We start from the raw sequence: 18,440 nt of genomic DNA, 5'->3' as shown, positions 1-18,440 counted from the left end.
GGTCCATCCCATAGTTCTATGACTCTGAAGCCAGGGTCCATGCCGTAGTACTACGTCATAAGCTCAGCTCACTCAGATAAGCTTTGAGATGTAAATCTGGGCCCAGATATGAGAGAATGTATCTATGTGGTAAGTGTGCACCATATAAAATACATAATAAGAAAAAAACTGCAACCATGTTTTTCGATAAAAACAGTGACTTCGCAGTGTATTTTCATGCTGTATGGTTTTTACAGTTGTATTTGCTGTTTCTTGGTCCCATTTGATAGAATGGAAGATATATTACAGAAATAGAGATGATTTTGATTGGTTTTGTATTGAAAATAGCTTGAAATTGAGCTCAAAATAGCAGAAATGTTCGATTTTTGCCAATGTTCAAGAGAAAACAAATCACATCATGTGTCCAATACACGTCAGCCGGTGGGTCTAATGTGCATTCATGAATGCACTGATATTATTTATACAATTGTTACAATATTGCGTAACAGTAAATCTTCTATTTTTTGGTGTGAATAAAAAAATATTATGTGAAAAAAGCATCAAAATGGAGTTCATCTGTAAAGCTTGGAAACCCCAAATCCTGAGGTGTCACCTGGTGTCGCAAAATTTCCGAAAAAAAATTTATTTTTTCTTATGAAATGATAGAGAATCTTTTCCCGATTGTAATGACACCAAAATAACAAAATTTGATGGAAAACTGACGGAATTATGCTCTTGCGAAGTTAGTGATCTCAGCGATATTCACGAATCGGCTATTTCGCCCACTTTGAGCCCTATTTTCGGCTAATTCCATTGTTCCAGTCAACCAAACTCATAGCTATTTCTTTAGAACTCCATTTTTTCTATCGACTGAGTACAAGAAACTGAAGATTTACTGATTTCAACTATTCAATAACGTGGTCAGAGATTTGCAATTTGGCCAATTTCACAAAAATTAAAAAATATGACAATTTCAAAATAGGGTCCAAAATGAACAATGCAGACATTCCTGGCTCTAAAATAACGTTTTCTTTGTTCATCAGTCACGTCTCCAGGCCCCTCTGATATTACTCTTGCTTTCTATTTTGAATTTTTATTCAAACAATAAATAGAAGATTTACTGCTATGCAGAGTACTGCAATATTGTAATAATTGTATAAATACTGTCAACCCATTCATGACTGCATATTAGAATGGCTACTTGGACATTTATTGGAAAATGACATCATTTGTTTACTTTTGAACATCGGCAAAAATCAAACATTTCCCCTACTTTGAGCTCCATTTCAATGTTCTTTTCATAGTAAAACCAATCAAAATCACCTCTATTTCTATAATATGTTTTCCATTCTATCAAATGAGACCAAGAAAACGAGAACACATCCATAATACTATATGAAAATAGACCACAAAGTCGGCATACAAAGTCGGCATTTTAATTAAAAAAAAAAACGGTCACAGTTTTTTTTTTCATTATGCACTGCATGCTGCAGGATTTTTTTTACATGGTGCACACTGACCACACAGACCTATTCTCTCACATGTGGGCCTACCATCTTTCTCCTGCTTGATTTGAAGCTGCTAGAATATATGAATATAGATATGTCAAAAACGGTGGCTCGTAAGACATACATATACGACCAAAACAGTCAAAGGATTAATAAACAGAGGAAATGTTATTTTAGTGCCAGGAATGCCTGCATTATTTATTCTGGACCCTATTTTGAAATTGAAATGTTTTGAACTTTGTGTGAAATTGGCCAAATTACTAACTTCCGATCACTTTATTGGGTAGTTGAAATAGTTGACTGGGTAATTTCTTACGCTCAATAGATAAAATGGAACACATACTAGCAAAATAGCTAAGAAATTGGTCTAATGGAATAATGTAATTGGCAAAAAAACTAGGACTCAAAGTGGCAAAATCAACGATGCTAAATATCGCTGACACAGCAAAATTCGCAAGAGCATAATTTCGTCAATTTCTGATCAAATTTCATACTGTTTGTTTTATTACTTTCAGAAAAAGATCCTTTACCATTTCACAAGAAAAATAATAATTTTTTTCTTTTTTTAAATTCTTGGATGGACCCTGTGGGGAATTTTCAGATTGGGGGTCTGGTCCCTCAAAGGATTAACCCTTTGAGGGTTTCGGACATACTAGTACGGCTTACGACCCAGGGTTTTTGACGTACTAGTACGCCTAAATTCTAGCGCCCTCAAATCTAGTGGGAGAAAGCTGGTAGGCCTTCATATGAAAGAATGGGTCTATGTGGTCAGTGTGCACAGTCTAAAAAAAATCCTGCAGCACACAGTGCATAATGAGAAAAAAAAAACTTTGACCGTTTTTTTGGAATAAAACAGCGACTTTGTACTGTATTTTCGTATGGTATTTATTGTTGAATTCTAGTTTTCTTGGTCTCATTTTATAGAATGGAAGACATATTACAGAAATTGAGATGATTTTGACTGGTTTTACAATGAAAGATACCTTGAAATTGAGCTCAAAGTAGCAGAAATGTTCGATTTTTACCAAATTTCAAAAGTAAACAAATCGTGCCAATGGTCCAATACACGTCAATTGGCGAGTCTAATATTCTTTCACAAGTGTGCCAATAATATTTATACCATTTTTTACACTAATACAGTAGTCTGCATAACAGTAAATCTTATATTTTTTGTGAGAATAAAAATTCAAAGTGGAAAGCAAAAGAATATAAAAGGGGCCTTGAGACGTGACTAATGGCCAGAGGAAATGTCATTTTAGTGCCAGGAATGTCTTTTTTGTTTATTCTGGACCCTATTCGGAAATTGGCATCTTTTGAAATTTGTATGAAATTGGCAAAATTGCTAAATTCTGACCACTGTACTGGATAGTTGAATTTCATAAATGGGTGGTTTCTTGCATCCATTCGATAGAAAAAATGGAGTTCTAGCGAAATATTCATGTTTTTTGTCGACTAGTACAGTGGAATTGGCCGAAAATGGGGCTCAAAGTGGGCGAAATCGCCGATGCGTAAATATCCCCGAGACCGCTAACTTTGCGAGAGCATAATTCCGTAAGTTTTCCATCAAATTTCAAACTTTTGGTGTCCTTATGATTGGGAAAAGATTCTCTATCTTTTCATCAGAGAAAATTATTTTTTTTTTTTTTAAATTTGGCCGACCCTGAGAACGAGGTTCGGAGAGGGCCTGTCGACCCTCAAAGGGTTAAGGAAAATTGGATTGTGTCAGGACATTCTGCAAACTACTAATAGTGCTGTTGTCACTGTAGCTATGACTACCAAAGTTTGGATAATTTTCTACTACTTCATTCTGCTAACACTCAATGTATGTAAAGTTATTGAAATGAAGGTTATGAATTACCGATGTGTACACAGTATCATTTTTCTAACACCATAAAAAATATTCACTTAATGCTGACACCTAAAGCATAGGTGGAATAAAAGGTAAACTATTACAGTATATGTGAGATTTGCTGATTGAAAGAATAATGCAGTGACAGAGGGGAGTTCAAAGACAAGACAACCAGTATCTAACACCTGACCATCTACAAATCTCTTCACATTTGGAAGCGAAGGTTATCCTTTGTTAGGAACTCATATCTGTAAACTTTAGCTCATTTAAAATTATAGGGCAAATTGTGAAATAGTATATGAATGCACACATAGGACTTGATCCACCAGGAGACCTGATGAGCTTTAAGAATCTCTCATGTTATTTTAAGGTCACAAGAAAATATGCAATTCAATGGAACATCATACCCCAGAAAACATTCATCATGTATATACAATATACAGTATATACCTAATAAACTATGCTTAACAATTCTCAAATGCATGAAATCACTTACAAACATTATCTCTCAAGCTACAGCAGGATTCAAACTTACACTTTCTGCATCAAAATACATAGTACTACTTTAGCTGTGTGGCTAAAGATCTGTGTTCTTTGATGCAGAATGTGTAGGTCTGAATCTTGCTGTGGACCAAAAGATAATGTGTATCTATTACTCTAAATATATTTGGAATCGGCAGAACATAGATTCCACTGATGCAAGTTATACTTTACTTAATGAACATACCAGCAGCTTCTCAGTATCCTTTGATTCTCGATTGCCGCCATCTTCTTCACCCGAGTCATCATTAGTTTTAAGACTGAAAATAAAACCATTTAAGTAAGGCATCAGCATTCTCAGAAAAAATAAAACCACAAAATAGTCCCATTATATCCAAAATAAACAATGATATATACAGTTAAACCTCTAATTAACAGGCCTCCATATAACAGCTATCACTAATTATGGACAAATTGGCCATACAAACATGGGAAGCATCAGACAAAATGGAAAAAAAAACAATTTCAAATAGGCTGTCTATGCCAGTTTAATGTTTGTGCTCACACACTCTTCATTCAATCCCCCATCTTCCCGGGCTTTACAGCGGTTGTGTAATTTGATTACCATATTAACTGAAGTGCAATTAGTAATGGCTTCTAAAGCTAGCAGTGATGCCAAGAGGAAACATGTGAGTTTTCAGTATTAAGCAGAAGGTTGAGTCTGGTTTCTCAGTGGCACGGGTCTGTGAGGAATGTGGTGTTAAGAAACAGTGTCTGATATCCATAGAACAAAAGACAAACTTACAGACTAGGTTCTTAAGTTTACTGAAGATGCTACCTAAACTCAGACAAACTTATTCTGAGTCAATGCTAAATTTTAATCATGACATTTGACATCTCTTCTCCCCACTATGAAAATAAAAGTAAAATTACTGTAAATTATGTGCAGTACCATACAACTAATATGGAGTACAGTACAGTATGGCCCCGCTTTATGGCGTTTCACTTTACGGCGTTCCGCTAATATGGACATTTCAAATTATGACCGAAACTTGCTATACAGCTCCCCCCACCTGACTTTCTAATATGGTCACTGCGCCCCACCCAATTTGTTTACATTCTCCATGAGCTCTGTAAGCATCACGTCTCTCCATTATGTCTGGAAACTCCAAAATTTCAAGTGTTTTTAAAAGTTATTTCATATTTTATATATACAGTGGACCCTCGCCTAACGATATTAATCCGTTCCTGAGAGCTCATTGTTAGCCAAAATTATCGTTAGCCGAGTTAATTTTCCCCATAAGAAATAATGGAAATCCAATTAATCCATTCCAGACAGCCAAAAGTATTAAAATTTTTGTTTTTTTTCATGAAAACAATAAGACATGCACAATAACTACATAAATAAATGTTAAAATGACACTTACCTTTATTGAAGAGTACTGATGAGTGATGAGACACTGTTTTTCTTGAACACTGGGATTTTCAGAGTGATACACCAGTAAAGACTTCACTTTGCAATCCTCACTAGCATTACAACAAAACATGAGAGTTAGCCTGTCTTTCATAGGCTTGTGTCCTGGGAGTGCCTTTTCCTCCTGAGTAATGTAGGTCCTGTTTGGCATTTTCTTCCAGAACAGGCCTGTTTTGTCACAATTGAACACATGTTGGGGATGAATTTTTCAGCTTCGCCATGCCTTATCACACTGTGTATGCCACTACAATTCTTAAATCTCTCAAACTAACCTTTGCTGGCCTTAAATTCACCAATATGAGCACTAGTTCCAGGCATTTTTTCCTGTTCACCTGGGTGTTAGTTGACTGTTGTGGGTCTCATCCTGGGGGACAAGATTAAGGACCCCAATGGAAATAAGTTAGACAGTCCTCGATGATGCACTGGCTTTCTTGGGTTATCCTGGTTGGCTAATCCTCTGGGGTTAATCGTTTCTCAGTAATTGTTTCACGTTAAGCCACACCAACAACACTCTCTCCACATCTTTGAGTAGTACAGCTGATGGTGGTGCAGCAACAGCTGACTGTGGTGCAGCAGCAGCTGACCGTGGTGCAGCAGCAGCTGACTGATCCAGCAACAGCTGACTTGTCCAGCAACAGCTGACCATGGTGCAGCAACAGCTGACTGATCCAGCAACAGCTGACTGGTCCAACAACAGCTGACCGTGGTGCAGCAACAGTTGACCGTGGTGCAGCAACAGCTGACTGGTCCAGCAACAGCTGACCATGGTGCAGCAACAGCTGACTGGTCCAGCAACAGCTGACTGGTCCAGCAACAGCTGACGGTGGTGCAGCAGCAGCTGACTGTGGTACGATAGTATTTCTCACCCTTTTTACCACAGGGTTGGCACTAGAAGCTTTCTTGGGGCCCATGGTGGCTTATTTAGCAGTTACAAGCACTATGAACAATGGAATAATACAAAATGTATCAAATGTATGCATGCAACCAGCCACCCTGGCTTGTAAACAATGACGGCAAGGCAGCTGAGGCGCTCAGGCTGGATGGACAGGTTTGGGAGGAATCATGTTGGGCGAGTTTCTTATCGTTAAGCGGGCCAAAATTTTTACGTTCAAATGCTTCGTTAGGCGGATTTAATGTTATGTGATGCATTCGTTAGGCGAGGGTCCACTGTACTCTGATAATTATACTTATGTATACCTGTACCTAAATAAACTTATACACTTTGCTGGCATGCAGGTACACATTAAAATCACTAAGAGTGTCTTATGTCTCGAGATGCCATATTAGTAATGATAATAATACTCAATAATAATCACCGAGTCTCATTAAATGTCGTATATTACGTTAATATACACATTTTCATTAATCCATGATATTTTTTTCAAAATTATAGAATAAACACGATACGTAACATATAAAGATGATAAATACACCCCACAGCAGAATAAATAAACATAAATATGAGATATGGTAGCCAAAGATAAGAGAAAATGTGTTACTGGGGGTAATTGTAGAAAATTATTCCTTTCGTAAGCCTTCACTCAGAGCATCATTTCTTATAAAAATGGTGTTACATGAGAATGCAAGTTCCTCTTTATTAATTCTACCATATCAATGTAGGGACAACTTGTACACAATGTAACTTGTACACAAACCAGACATGTTCACCTGGTTTGTTTACAAAACTTGCGTCCGCCTGGTTTGTCCTCCCTCATGTACTAATTCTCTCTCTCTCTCACTTATTTGTTTTATTTCATTTACTTACCTCTGACCCTACATTAAAACTACAAATATTTTAAGGTAAGTAATGAGCGAACTGTACGTATATGCATTTTGTCGCTCTGGGAAGCTTAAATATCATAGAATATTATGTGTGGGTGGGGTGGCCTGGTATGGTAGCCTGGCTGGCTACCATACATACCACACTTGATTTCTTACAATAAATACTACTCATCTCACCCCAGATTAAGATTACAAATATTTTAAGATAAGTAATGAGTGTGCTATATGCGTATTTTACTTTTTTATTATTTTTAATGCCTAGTTCTATTGCTAACTTAATATATGTTAGTGTAAACTTGTTATCTAGTATTTCTATGTATTTATAAGTGAAAAAAAAAGGGTGTTCCACTTTATGGTAATTTCCACTTTACGGCGGTAGCCTGGAACTTAACCCTTTCAGGGTCCGTCCCGTAGATCTACGGCTTTACGTTCAGGGTCCAAACTGTAGATCTACGCCATGAGCTCAGCTCACTCTGATAAACTGTGAGTGGTACATTTGGGCCTAGATATGAGAGAATACATCTATGTGGTATGTGTGCACCACATAAAACAGATCCTGCAGCACACTGTGTATAATGAGAGAAAAAAAAGAAATCATGATTTTTCGATTAAAACAGCAACTTTGCAGTGTTTTGTCGTATGTTTTTTATAGTTGTATTTGCGATTTCTTGGTCTCATTTGATAGAATGGAAGACATATTACAGAAATAGAGATGATTTTGATTGGTTTTAGCATTGGAAATGACTTAAAACTGAGTTCAAAGTAGCGGAAATGTTAAATTTTTGCCGATATTCAAGAGTAAACAAGCGACCTCACACGTCTAATACACGTCAGCTGGTGGGTCTAATATACATTCACAAATATGGTGATGATATTTATACAATTATTACAGTATTGCATAACAGTAAATCTTCTATTTTTTGGTGTGAATAAAAATTCATTATGTGAATAAAAAATCAAAATGGAATTTATTTGTAAAGCCTCAAAACATAACTAATGAACAGAGGAAATGTTAGTTTAGTGCCAGGAATGCCTACATTGTTCATTCTGGACCCTATTTTGAAATTGGAATATTTTGAACTTTGTGTTAAATTGGCCAAATTAACAATTTCCGATCACTTTATTTTGTAGTTGAAACAGTTGACTTGGTGATTTCTTGTGCTCAATCGATAGAATAGAAGTAATACTAGTGAAATAGCTAAGAATTTGGTTGATTGGAATAATGTAATTGGCCTAAAATGGGAGTCAAAGTCGGCAAAATCGCCGATTCGTAAATATCGCTGACACATCAAAATTCGCGAGAGCATAATTTCGTCAGTTTTCCACCAAATTTCGTACTTTTTGTTTTATTACCTTCACAAAAAGATTCTCTACGATTTCATAAGAAAAAATAACAAATTTTTTTTTTTGAAAATTCTTGGACACTGGTGCGTGACTCCAGATTTGGGCCTTGGACCCTGAAAGAGTTAACCTGCCATATAAGTGGGGCCCTACTGTACTGTACTATAGTACAAAAGGTTGCAATACCTATATTCTTAGTGTCCAGTTGTCCTCTGAATCAGTGGACCAAATCTGCTGATTCAGAACTTTGTATATTTATGTTTTGATCACATAAAATGAATTTTATAATTCAGATGTTTCAGACACTTAGCAATATCGTATACCCCATAGTCCATTTACTAGAGGGTTCACTGTAGTACAGTACAGTAGGGCCCTGCTTTACGGTGTTTCGGGTTACAGCATTACGTGTGGGTGGGTTGGCCTGGCTGGTTACCATACTTTACATCCCACACCTGACTTCTTACAATAAATACTTCTCACCTCTCACCCTACATTAAGACTACAAATATTTTAAGGTAAGTAATAAGTGTACTGTGTGACCATTTTACTTTTATATTGTTCTTAATGCCTAGTTCTATTTCTAACTTAATTAAATGCCAGACAACAAGTGTAAACTTGTTATCTGGCATTTACAAGTAGAAAAAATGGCATTCTGCTTTCTGGTGGTAGCCTGGAACCTAACCTGCTGTAAAAGTGGGGCCCTACTGTATATAGTTTGTGTATGTATGTGAAATTATTTATTTGTAATTACTGTACCCATTTGTAGTTACCGAGCAAAGCTAAGGTAGTCTTGTCCTAGCTATAATATGCCAAAGTATCGATATTAGAAGGTATCAGCCATTTTTACAGTATCAGTGAAAAAGCAGCCAATATCAGCCGAATAGGAATAAAATTCATTTAGGCACAGGTATACATAAGTACAGTTACACAAATTTTGGTGATTACAATTAGCATACATAATAATGTGTGTAAATTACCTAGGATAGCCCAAAAAAGTCAGACTTATTTCCAGTCCATTCCTTATAATACCTTATTACTTTTTAAAATATTAATCCTTTCAGGGTCAATGTCGTACTAGTACGGCTTGCACGCCAGGGTTGGTGCCGTACTAGTACGTGTAAATTCTAGCGCCTTCAAATCTAGTGAGAAATAGCTGGTTGGCCTACATATGAAAGAATGGGTTTATGTGGTCAGTGTGCACAGTATAAAAAAACCTGCAGCACACAGTGCATAATGAGAAAAAAAAAAACTCTGACTGTGTTTTTGGATTAAAACAGTGACTTTGCAGTGTATTTTCATATGGTATTTATGGTTGTATTCTCGTTTTCCTGGTCTCATTTTAGAGAATGGAAGACATATTACAGAAACCGAGATGATTTTGATTGGTTTCACAATGAAAAGTACCTTGAAATTGAGCTCAAAGTACAGTGGAACCTCAAATTTCAAACTTAATCCATTCCAGGAGCTAGTTCTAAATTCGAAAAGTCTGAAAGGCGAAGCAATATTTCCGATAAGAAATAATGGAAATACAATTAATCCGTTCCAGATACCCAAAAACATTCACAAAAAAATACATTTTATAGATAATATTACATTATAGTTTTACATACAACAAACAGTGTACAATTATTAATAAATTTAAATAAACATATAAAATAACATTTTTACTTACCTTTATTGAAGAGTGGTGATGGCATCTGGAAGATAGGGAGGAGGAGAGAGGGAGTTGAAGTTAGTGTTTGGAAGGGGAATCCACCTCCATAGGGACTTTAGGTATCAAAGCCTTCTCTGGGGTTACTTCCCTTCTCTGTCTTTTAATGCTACTAGGACCAGCTTGAGAGTCACTAGAGTCACTTAGCAAGCTCAACAAGTCGCACACCACCCTCATACTTCTGTATTATTTCCTTCTTCACATCTATGGCATTTCTCACTTTCTTTACCACAGGGGTACCACTAGCCCATGGTAGCTTATTTCACAGCCCCACAAGCACTAAACACAATGAATTAATCGTAAAATGTTTGAATGAGACCGCAGGTTAGTGTTCACTCAAGCATCAACAAAGCCAGACTGGCTCATGGTGCCTGCACGGGTATGCGGACAGAGCGGGCTGGCAGACAGGTCCAGTACCCAGCGGTTCGAAAAAAGGGGAGAGTTCGATAATGGGGACAAAGGTGGTTCGGAAAAAAACGGTCAATTTTTGAAGAGTTCGATAAGTTATACATTCGAAATTTGAGGTTCCAATGTAGCAGAAATGTTTGATTTTTGCCAAAGTTCAAAAGTAAACAAATCATGCGACGCGTCCAATACACATCAACTGGTGAATCTAATATCCTTTGACAAGTGCGCTGATATTATTTATACCATTTTTACACTAATGCAGTAGTCTGCATTACAGCAAATCTTCAATTTTTTGTGAGAATATAAATTCAAAGTGGAAAGCAAAAGAAACGTAAGAGGGGCCTGGGGATATTACTAATGAACAGAGAAAATGTTATTTTAGTGCCAGGAATGTCTGTCTTCTTTATTCTGGTCCCTATTTGGAAATTGGCATCTTTTGAAATTTGTGCGAAATTGGTAAAATTGCCAATTTCTGACCACTTTATTGGATAGTTGAAATCGGTAAATGGGTGGTTTCTTGTACAGGTCCTCCATCACAAATCCGGCACTATTGGGACCTGTAGTGTGCCGGATTACTGAGTTTGCCGGATTACAGAGTGGTTAGGTTAGAATACACTTAATAAAATTAACCAACTTGACTTACACAAAGTTCATTGAACATCGGCAAAAATCGAACACTTACGCTACTTTGAGCTCAATTTCAAGGTACTTTTCGTCATGAAAGCAATCAAAATGATATCTATTTCTGTAATATATCTTCCATTCTATCAAATGAGTCCAAAAAATGAGAATACAACCATAAAAACCATACGAAAATATACTGCAAAGAGGCGGCTAATGGCTGAGAAGTGAACTCCCTTATTTATCGTCCGTCTTTTTTATTTTTGTTGTATGTTAAGATGCATCTTTCCATCATACATTGCCCAAGTTTCAATGAGATAGCCCAACAAACAACCGAGAAAAGAAAATATTTACCAAAAATCATATATGGCAAGCCCAAGCCAGGTACTGGAAATAAGTCACTTTGTCTGACTTTTCTGGGTTATCCTAGGCTCTCTATACATACACTGCTATGTATGATAATCTATGTAACTGTATTTGTGTATACCTGAATAAACTTATTTACTTCTAGTCTGTCAACTGAGTACAAGAAACTGCCCATTCACTTATTTCAACTACCCAATAAAGTGGTTAGAAATTGGCAATTTGGCCAATTTCACACAAATTTCAACAGATGCCAATTTCAAAATAGGGTCCAGAATAAACAATGCAGACATTCCTGGCACTATCATTTTCTCTCTTCATTAGTCACGGCTACGGGCCCCTCTTATATTACTCTTGCTTACCATTTGGAATTTTTATTCACAAAAAAATAGAAGATTTACTGTTATGCAGACTGCTGCATTATTGTAATAATTGTATAAATAATGTCAACCCATTGTTGACTACGTATTGGAATTTGGACTGGCAGGCGGATGGGTATTGGACGGTGATGTCATTTATTTACTCTCGAGCTTTGCAAAAGAATAGAACATTTTCGTTACTGTGAGCGCAATTTCAAGGTACTTTTCGTCATAAAAGCAATCAAAATCATATCTATTTCTGTAATATATCTTTCATTCTATCAAATGAGACCGAAAAAATGAGAATATAACCATAAAAACATACAAAAATATACCCCTAAGCGGCCGCTAATGGCTGAGAAGTGAACTCCCCTATTTATGGTCTGATTTCTTTAATTTTTGGTGTACGTTAAGAAGTATCTTTCCATCATACATTGCCCAAGTTTGAATAAGATAACCCAACAAACAACTGAGAAAATAATATAATAATAATAAAGTAACACAGTAACACAATAACACAGTAACACAGTAACACAGCAACACAGTAACACAGTAACAAAGCAACACAGTAACACAGCAGCACAGCAACACAGTAACACAGCAACACAGTAACACCAACATGGTAGCACAGCAACACAGTAACACAGCAACACAGTAACAGTAACACAGTAACACAACACAGCAACACAGTAACACCAACATGGTAACACAGTAACACAATAGCTTGGTAAGCAACACTTGCTTCACAGTGTCCATAACTTCCTCGGGTTATCCAGAGTGGCTAACACAGTAACACTAACATAGCAACACAGTAACATGGTAAGCAACACTTGCTTCACAGTGTCCATAACTCTCTCGGGTTATCCAGAGTGGCTAACACAGTAACACAGTAACACAGTAACATGGTAAGCAACACTTGCTTCACAGTGCCCATAACTTCCTCGGGTTATCCAGAGTGGCTAACACAGCAACACAAACACAGTAATACAGCAACACAGTAACACAGTAGCCTGGTAAGCAACACTTGCTTCACAGTGCCCATAACTTCCTCGGGTTATCCAGAGTGGCTAACACAGCAACACAGTAACACAGTAGCCTGGTAAGCAACATTTGCTTCACAGTGCCCATAACGTGCTCGGGTTATCCAGAGTGGTTAACACAGCAACACAGCAACACAGTAACACAGCAACACAGCAACACAGTAACATGGTAAGCAACACTTGCTTCACAGTGCCCATAACTTCCTCGGGTTATCCAGAGTGGCTAACACAGCAACACAGCAACACAGTAACACAGCAACACAGTAACACAGTAACATGGTAAGCAACACTTGCTTCACAGTGCCCATAACTTCCTCGGGTTATCCAGAGTGGCTAACACAGCAACACAGTAACACAGCAACACAGTAACATGGTAAGCAACACTTGCTTCACAGTGCCCATAACTTCCTCGGGTTATCCAGAGTGGCTAACACAGTAACACAGCAACACAGTAATACAGCAACACAGCAACACAGTAACACAGTAGCCTGGTAAGCAACACTTGCTTCACAGTGCCCATAACTTGCTCGGGTTATCCAGAGTGGCTAACACAGTAACACAGCAACACAGTAATACAGCAACACAGTAACATGGTAAGCAACACTTCACAGTGCCCATAACTTCCTCGGGTTATCCAGAGTGGCTAACACAGTAACACAGCAACACAGTAACACAGTAACACAGTAACACAGTAGCCGGTAAGCAACACTTCAGTGCCCATAACTTCCTCGGGTTATCCAGAGTGGCTAACACAGCAACACAGTAGCCTGGTAAGCAACACTTCACAGTGCCCATAACTTCCTCGGGTTATCCAGAGTGGCTAACACAGCAACACAGTAACACAGTAACATGGTAAGCAACACTTCACAGTGCCCATAACTTCATCGGGTTATCCAGAGTGGCTAACACAGCAACACAGTAACATGGTAAGCAACACTTCACAGTGCCCATAACTTGCTCGGGTTATCCAGAGTGGCTAACACAGCAACACAGTAACACAGCAACACAGTAACACAGCAACACAGTAACACAGTAACATGGTAAGCAACACTTCACAGTGCCCATAACTTCCTCGGGTTATCCAGAGTGGCTAACGCAGCAACACAGCAACACAGTAACACAGCAACACAGCAACACAGTAACACAGCAACACAGTAACACAGCAACACAGCAACACAGTAACACAGTAACACAGTAACATGGTAAGCAACACTTCACAGTGCCCATAACTTCCTCGGGTTATCCAGAGTGGCTAACGCAGCAACACAGTAACACAGCAACACAGTAACACTAACACAGTAACACAGCAACACAGTAACACAGCAACACAGTAACACAGCAACACAGTAACACAGCAACACAGTAACACAGCAACACAGTAACAGTAACACAGTAACATGGTAAGCAACACTTCACAGTGCCCATAACTTCCTCGGGTTATCCAGAGTGGCTAACACAGTAACACAGCAACACAGTAACACAGCAACACAGTAACACAGTAACATGGTAAGCAACACTTCACAGTGCCCATAACTTCCTCGGGTTATCCAGAGTGGCTAACACAGTAACACAGTAACACTAACACAGTAACACTAACACAGCAACACAGTAACATAGCAACACAGTAACATGGTAAGCAACACTTCACAGTGCCCATAACTTCCTCGGGTTATCCAGAGTGGCTAACACAGTAACACAGCAACACAGTAGCCTGGTAAGCAACACTTCACAGTGCCCATAACTTCCTCGGGTTATCCAGAGTGGCTAACACAGTAACACAGTAACACAGTAACACAGCAACACAGTAACACAGTAGCCTGGTAAGCAACACTTCACAGTGCCCATAACTTCCTCGGGTTATCCAGAGTGGCTAACACTCTAGGGTCAAAAAATCCGAACAAAATATTACATAGCAACAGCAGGTAGACACAAGTACAATCATACAGTAAAACAATCATACCCTGGAAATAAATCACTGACTTACTGCGCTAAACCCATATGTATCCCTCCCTTCCCCAAAAAAAGGTCAGAAATGACTTATTTCAGCAGCACAGCGCCCCTAATACGCCTTATTTACAAGATAATGTTCCATTAAATATCACTTACGCGTCGTATTTGTTAACCATATTTGTCATTCTTGTAACAGACGGAATTGTGATCAAAATATTTGTAAAAAAGAAAGTTGTGAGGGAAGTTGTGCAGTCACGACCACAACACTGAGTCACTGTTGCCACATCTGTGCCCAGTACCGCTAATATATGCTGAAAAGTACTGCTGATATTGCTGGAAAGTACTGCTGATGTTGCTGGAAAGTACTGCTGATGTTGCTGGAAAGTACTGCTGATGTTGCTGGAAAGTAGCGCTAATATTGCTGAAAAGTACTGCTGATGTTGCTGGAAAGTAGCGCTAATATTGCTGAAAAGTATTGCTGATGTTGCTGGAAAGTAGCGCTAGTATTGCTGAAAAGTATTGCTGATGTTGCTGGAAAGTAGCGCTAATATTGCTGAAAAGTATTGCTGATGTTGCTGGAAAGTAGCGCTAATATTGCTGAAAAGTATTGCTGATGTTGCTGGAAAGTAGCGCTAATATTGCTGAAAAGTACTGCTGATGTTGCTGGAAAGTAGCGCTAATATTGCTGAAAAGTACCACTAAGATTGCTGAAAAGTACGGCTAATATTGCTGAAAAGTACCGCTAATATTACTGAAAAGTACCGTTAATGTTGATGAAAAGTACCGCTAATATTACTTTAAAGTAGCGCTAATTTAACTAAAGTAGATATTACTGAAAAGTAGCGCTAACCTTGCTAAAAATAGCTTTTAATATTACTGAAAAATAGCGCTAATCCTACTTAAATGTAGAGCTAATTTTGCAGAAAAGTAGCGCTGATAATGCTGATAAGTAGCGTTAATCTTACTTAAAAGTAGCGCTGATCTTGCTAAAAAAAATAGTGCACGTGTCACCTCAAAGTAGCCCAACTGTCATTTAAAAAAGTAGCGTGCCACCTAAAAGTTGCGCAAGTCACTTAAAAGTAGCGTGTCAACTAGAAGTACCATGTCACTAAGAAGTGTTACCTAAAAGTAGCGTATGTGTCATCATGTCATCATAAAGGACTTCAATGGAAATAAGTCACTTTGCCTGACTTTTTCGGGTTATCCCAGGTTCTCTACACATATGCTGCTATGTATGATAATCTATGTAACTGTATTTGTGTATACCTGAATAAACTTACTTACTATTTTAAAGTACAAAACTGCTACTTTAAGATGAGTAACTCAACTGCGTGAAAATCAGAAACAATTAAAATAGGGCATATGGAATAGAGAAAAATCGGCTTAAGGGGCACGGAAGTCCATCAGTCTTTTAATAACATGTTCATTTTTTCCACTATAATCTACCTTGTTCATAATTACTATCACATTTGCTTTGTTTCGTAAGGTGAAGTCCAGGATCTTTCCTTAATTCATGGTATAACTTAACAAATCTTTGAGGATAATTGTGTTGAAGAAGTCTTAGCTTGCTCAGACCTCTCCAACACAACTGTGGAAGAGTGGAGGAAATAAAAACCGAAACAGATACACAAATCATTCAAGGTAGTGAAAGTTCCATGGAAGTGATGTTTTGAGATCTTACAGTCAAGGATACAACAGTGTTGTTGTTGCTACAGTAAGATAATGATGGGTTGGATCATTAGAACTTCCAAGACAAGGGATGATTAGTCAATAATTATCTTCACGTTATTTATTTTCTCTTGGCTGGAATACTCTACACTACTTAACTTTACCACCACCTCACTATCTTCAGTATTTAACACTATCACAAACTCTAAATTACTTAACATTAGAACTAGCTCACTATTTTCACTACTTAACATTCTCTACACAACTTAACATTAACACCAGCTCACTAGCTTCACTACTTAACACTATCACTGGATTTCTTCACAACTTTGCACTAGTACAACTTACTATCTTTGCTACTTAATACTATCACAATCTCACTGTATTCACAACTTTACACTATCACTACTTCACTATCTTCACTACCTAACACCATCGCTAGCTCATTCCTTTCTCTATATATCATTAACAGCAGCTCACTATCTTAATTACTTATCACTTTCATTATCTTTCTCTAGTACTTAGCACTGCTAATAGCTCAATCTTCACAATTTTTCATTGTCACTCTATGTTTACTACTTAACACTATCACTATTCTTCTTCGCTACCCAACACTATCATCAACACACTACCTTCGCTACCCAACACTATCATCAACACACTACCTCCGCTACCCAACACTATCATCAACACACTACCTCCGCTATCCAACACTATCTATCATCAACTCTCCCTCCTCCTCTTCAACATTCTTCATTACTTAACACTTTCACTAGCTCATTATCTTTACAATTTAACACGATCAAAATATTTCACTGTCACACTCTGCGTCATTATGTACTGGAGTGTGATAAAATTAATGAATTTAGAAACAACTCACTCAGAAGTGTTCAAGAAATGGCAAAGTATTTTATCCACAGTGGTATATTACAGACCATTCTGGAGAAATACCCTGACTTTGCTAGCTGTAAATAATGCATTACCACGTGTGTGCATGTGTGTGTGTGTGTGTGTGTGTGTGTGTGTGTGTGTGTGTGTGTGTGTGTGTGTGTTTGTGTGTGTGTGTGTATGTGTGTGTGTGTGTGTGTGTGTGTGTGTGTGTGTGTGTGTGTGTGTGTGTGTGTATGTGACTCAACAATCAATATTTGCACCAATAACTCATTACAGTTGTGACCGGGTGTGGAAGTGTGAATTGCTCATTACTCTACAATTTGTTCATGATTGTACCCATGTATAAACGTAAGTAACCATTCTTACAGGATTCATTACCTTTGTAACTTGTGAGTTCATTACCTTTGTACCTAACTGTACCTAACTGTACCTAACCTTTGTACCTTTGTACCTAGTTCAGCTATCAAAACTTTGGGGGCCCAGTCCCTGGACCCATTACGTACCTCTGTAATCCGTAAATACCTTTGTAACTTGTCATGATTGTGACCAGACCTACCTGGAGTTCATTACCTTTGTAAATTGTGACCTCATTTCTTTTGTAAATTGCGAGTTCATTACCTTTGTAACTTGCTCAGCTATCAAAACTTTGAGGCCCAGTCCCTGGACCCATTATGTACCTCTGTAATTTTTTGACTACCGCCCACAGGATGGGTATGGTGTGCATAATAAAGATATTAAACTAAAAACTTCACAACATCATTGAAAGTTTACCTTCTTGACTGCCTTGGCAAGAAGACTCAATATCCTTCGTTTTCATATACAGTTTTTGGCTAAATGTGACAAATCACGTCATTTGGATATAGTATATTTTTTCTGTTTCTTCTACAGAAAATTTTAGTGCAGTTTGTACTGCTGGTGGTTCATTAATGAAAGGTGATGCAAGAATATTTATTTGGTTATTAAGTGGATTAACTGTTATGGGTTTCATAAAATTTTGCCATGGTGAAGAAGATAAA

General features: G+C 37.7%; 1 protein-coding gene across 3 annotated transcripts in view; it reads right to left on the bottom strand.

The window, feature by feature from the left end:
- eIF4EHP (eukaryotic translation initiation factor 4E homologous protein) overlaps positions 1-15,243 on the bottom strand; it is a 94,696-nt gene extending 79,453 nt beyond the window's left edge. Inside the window, exons 1-2 of one of the 3 annotated variants that reach the window (XR_011393976.1) lie at positions 15,022-15,229; positions 4,064-4,136 (exon numbers count right to left, since the gene is read on the bottom strand). Coding sequence is in view for 2 of the 3 variants with exons in the window: in XM_070099958.1 (XP_069956059.1) it covers positions 4,064-4,136; positions 15,022-15,050 (102 nt within the window). In the remaining variant the exon portion in view is untranslated. Of the gene's footprint in view, positions 1-4,063; positions 4,137-15,021 lie in introns of all 3 variants that reach the window. The other 2 variants (XM_070099958.1, XM_070099956.1) reach the window with 2 other exon arrangements.
- Positions 15,244-18,440: the final 3,197 nt, after the last annotated feature.

The sequence above is a fragment of the Cherax quadricarinatus genome, chromosome 70, assembly GCF_038502225.1.
Source record: "Cherax quadricarinatus isolate ZL_2023a chromosome 70, ASM3850222v1, whole genome shotgun sequence".
In the NCBI taxonomy this organism is placed as follows: Eukaryota; Metazoa; Arthropoda; class Malacostraca; order Decapoda; family Parastacidae; genus Cherax; species Cherax quadricarinatus.
This window is presented reverse-complemented; position numbering and strand designations above follow the sequence as displayed.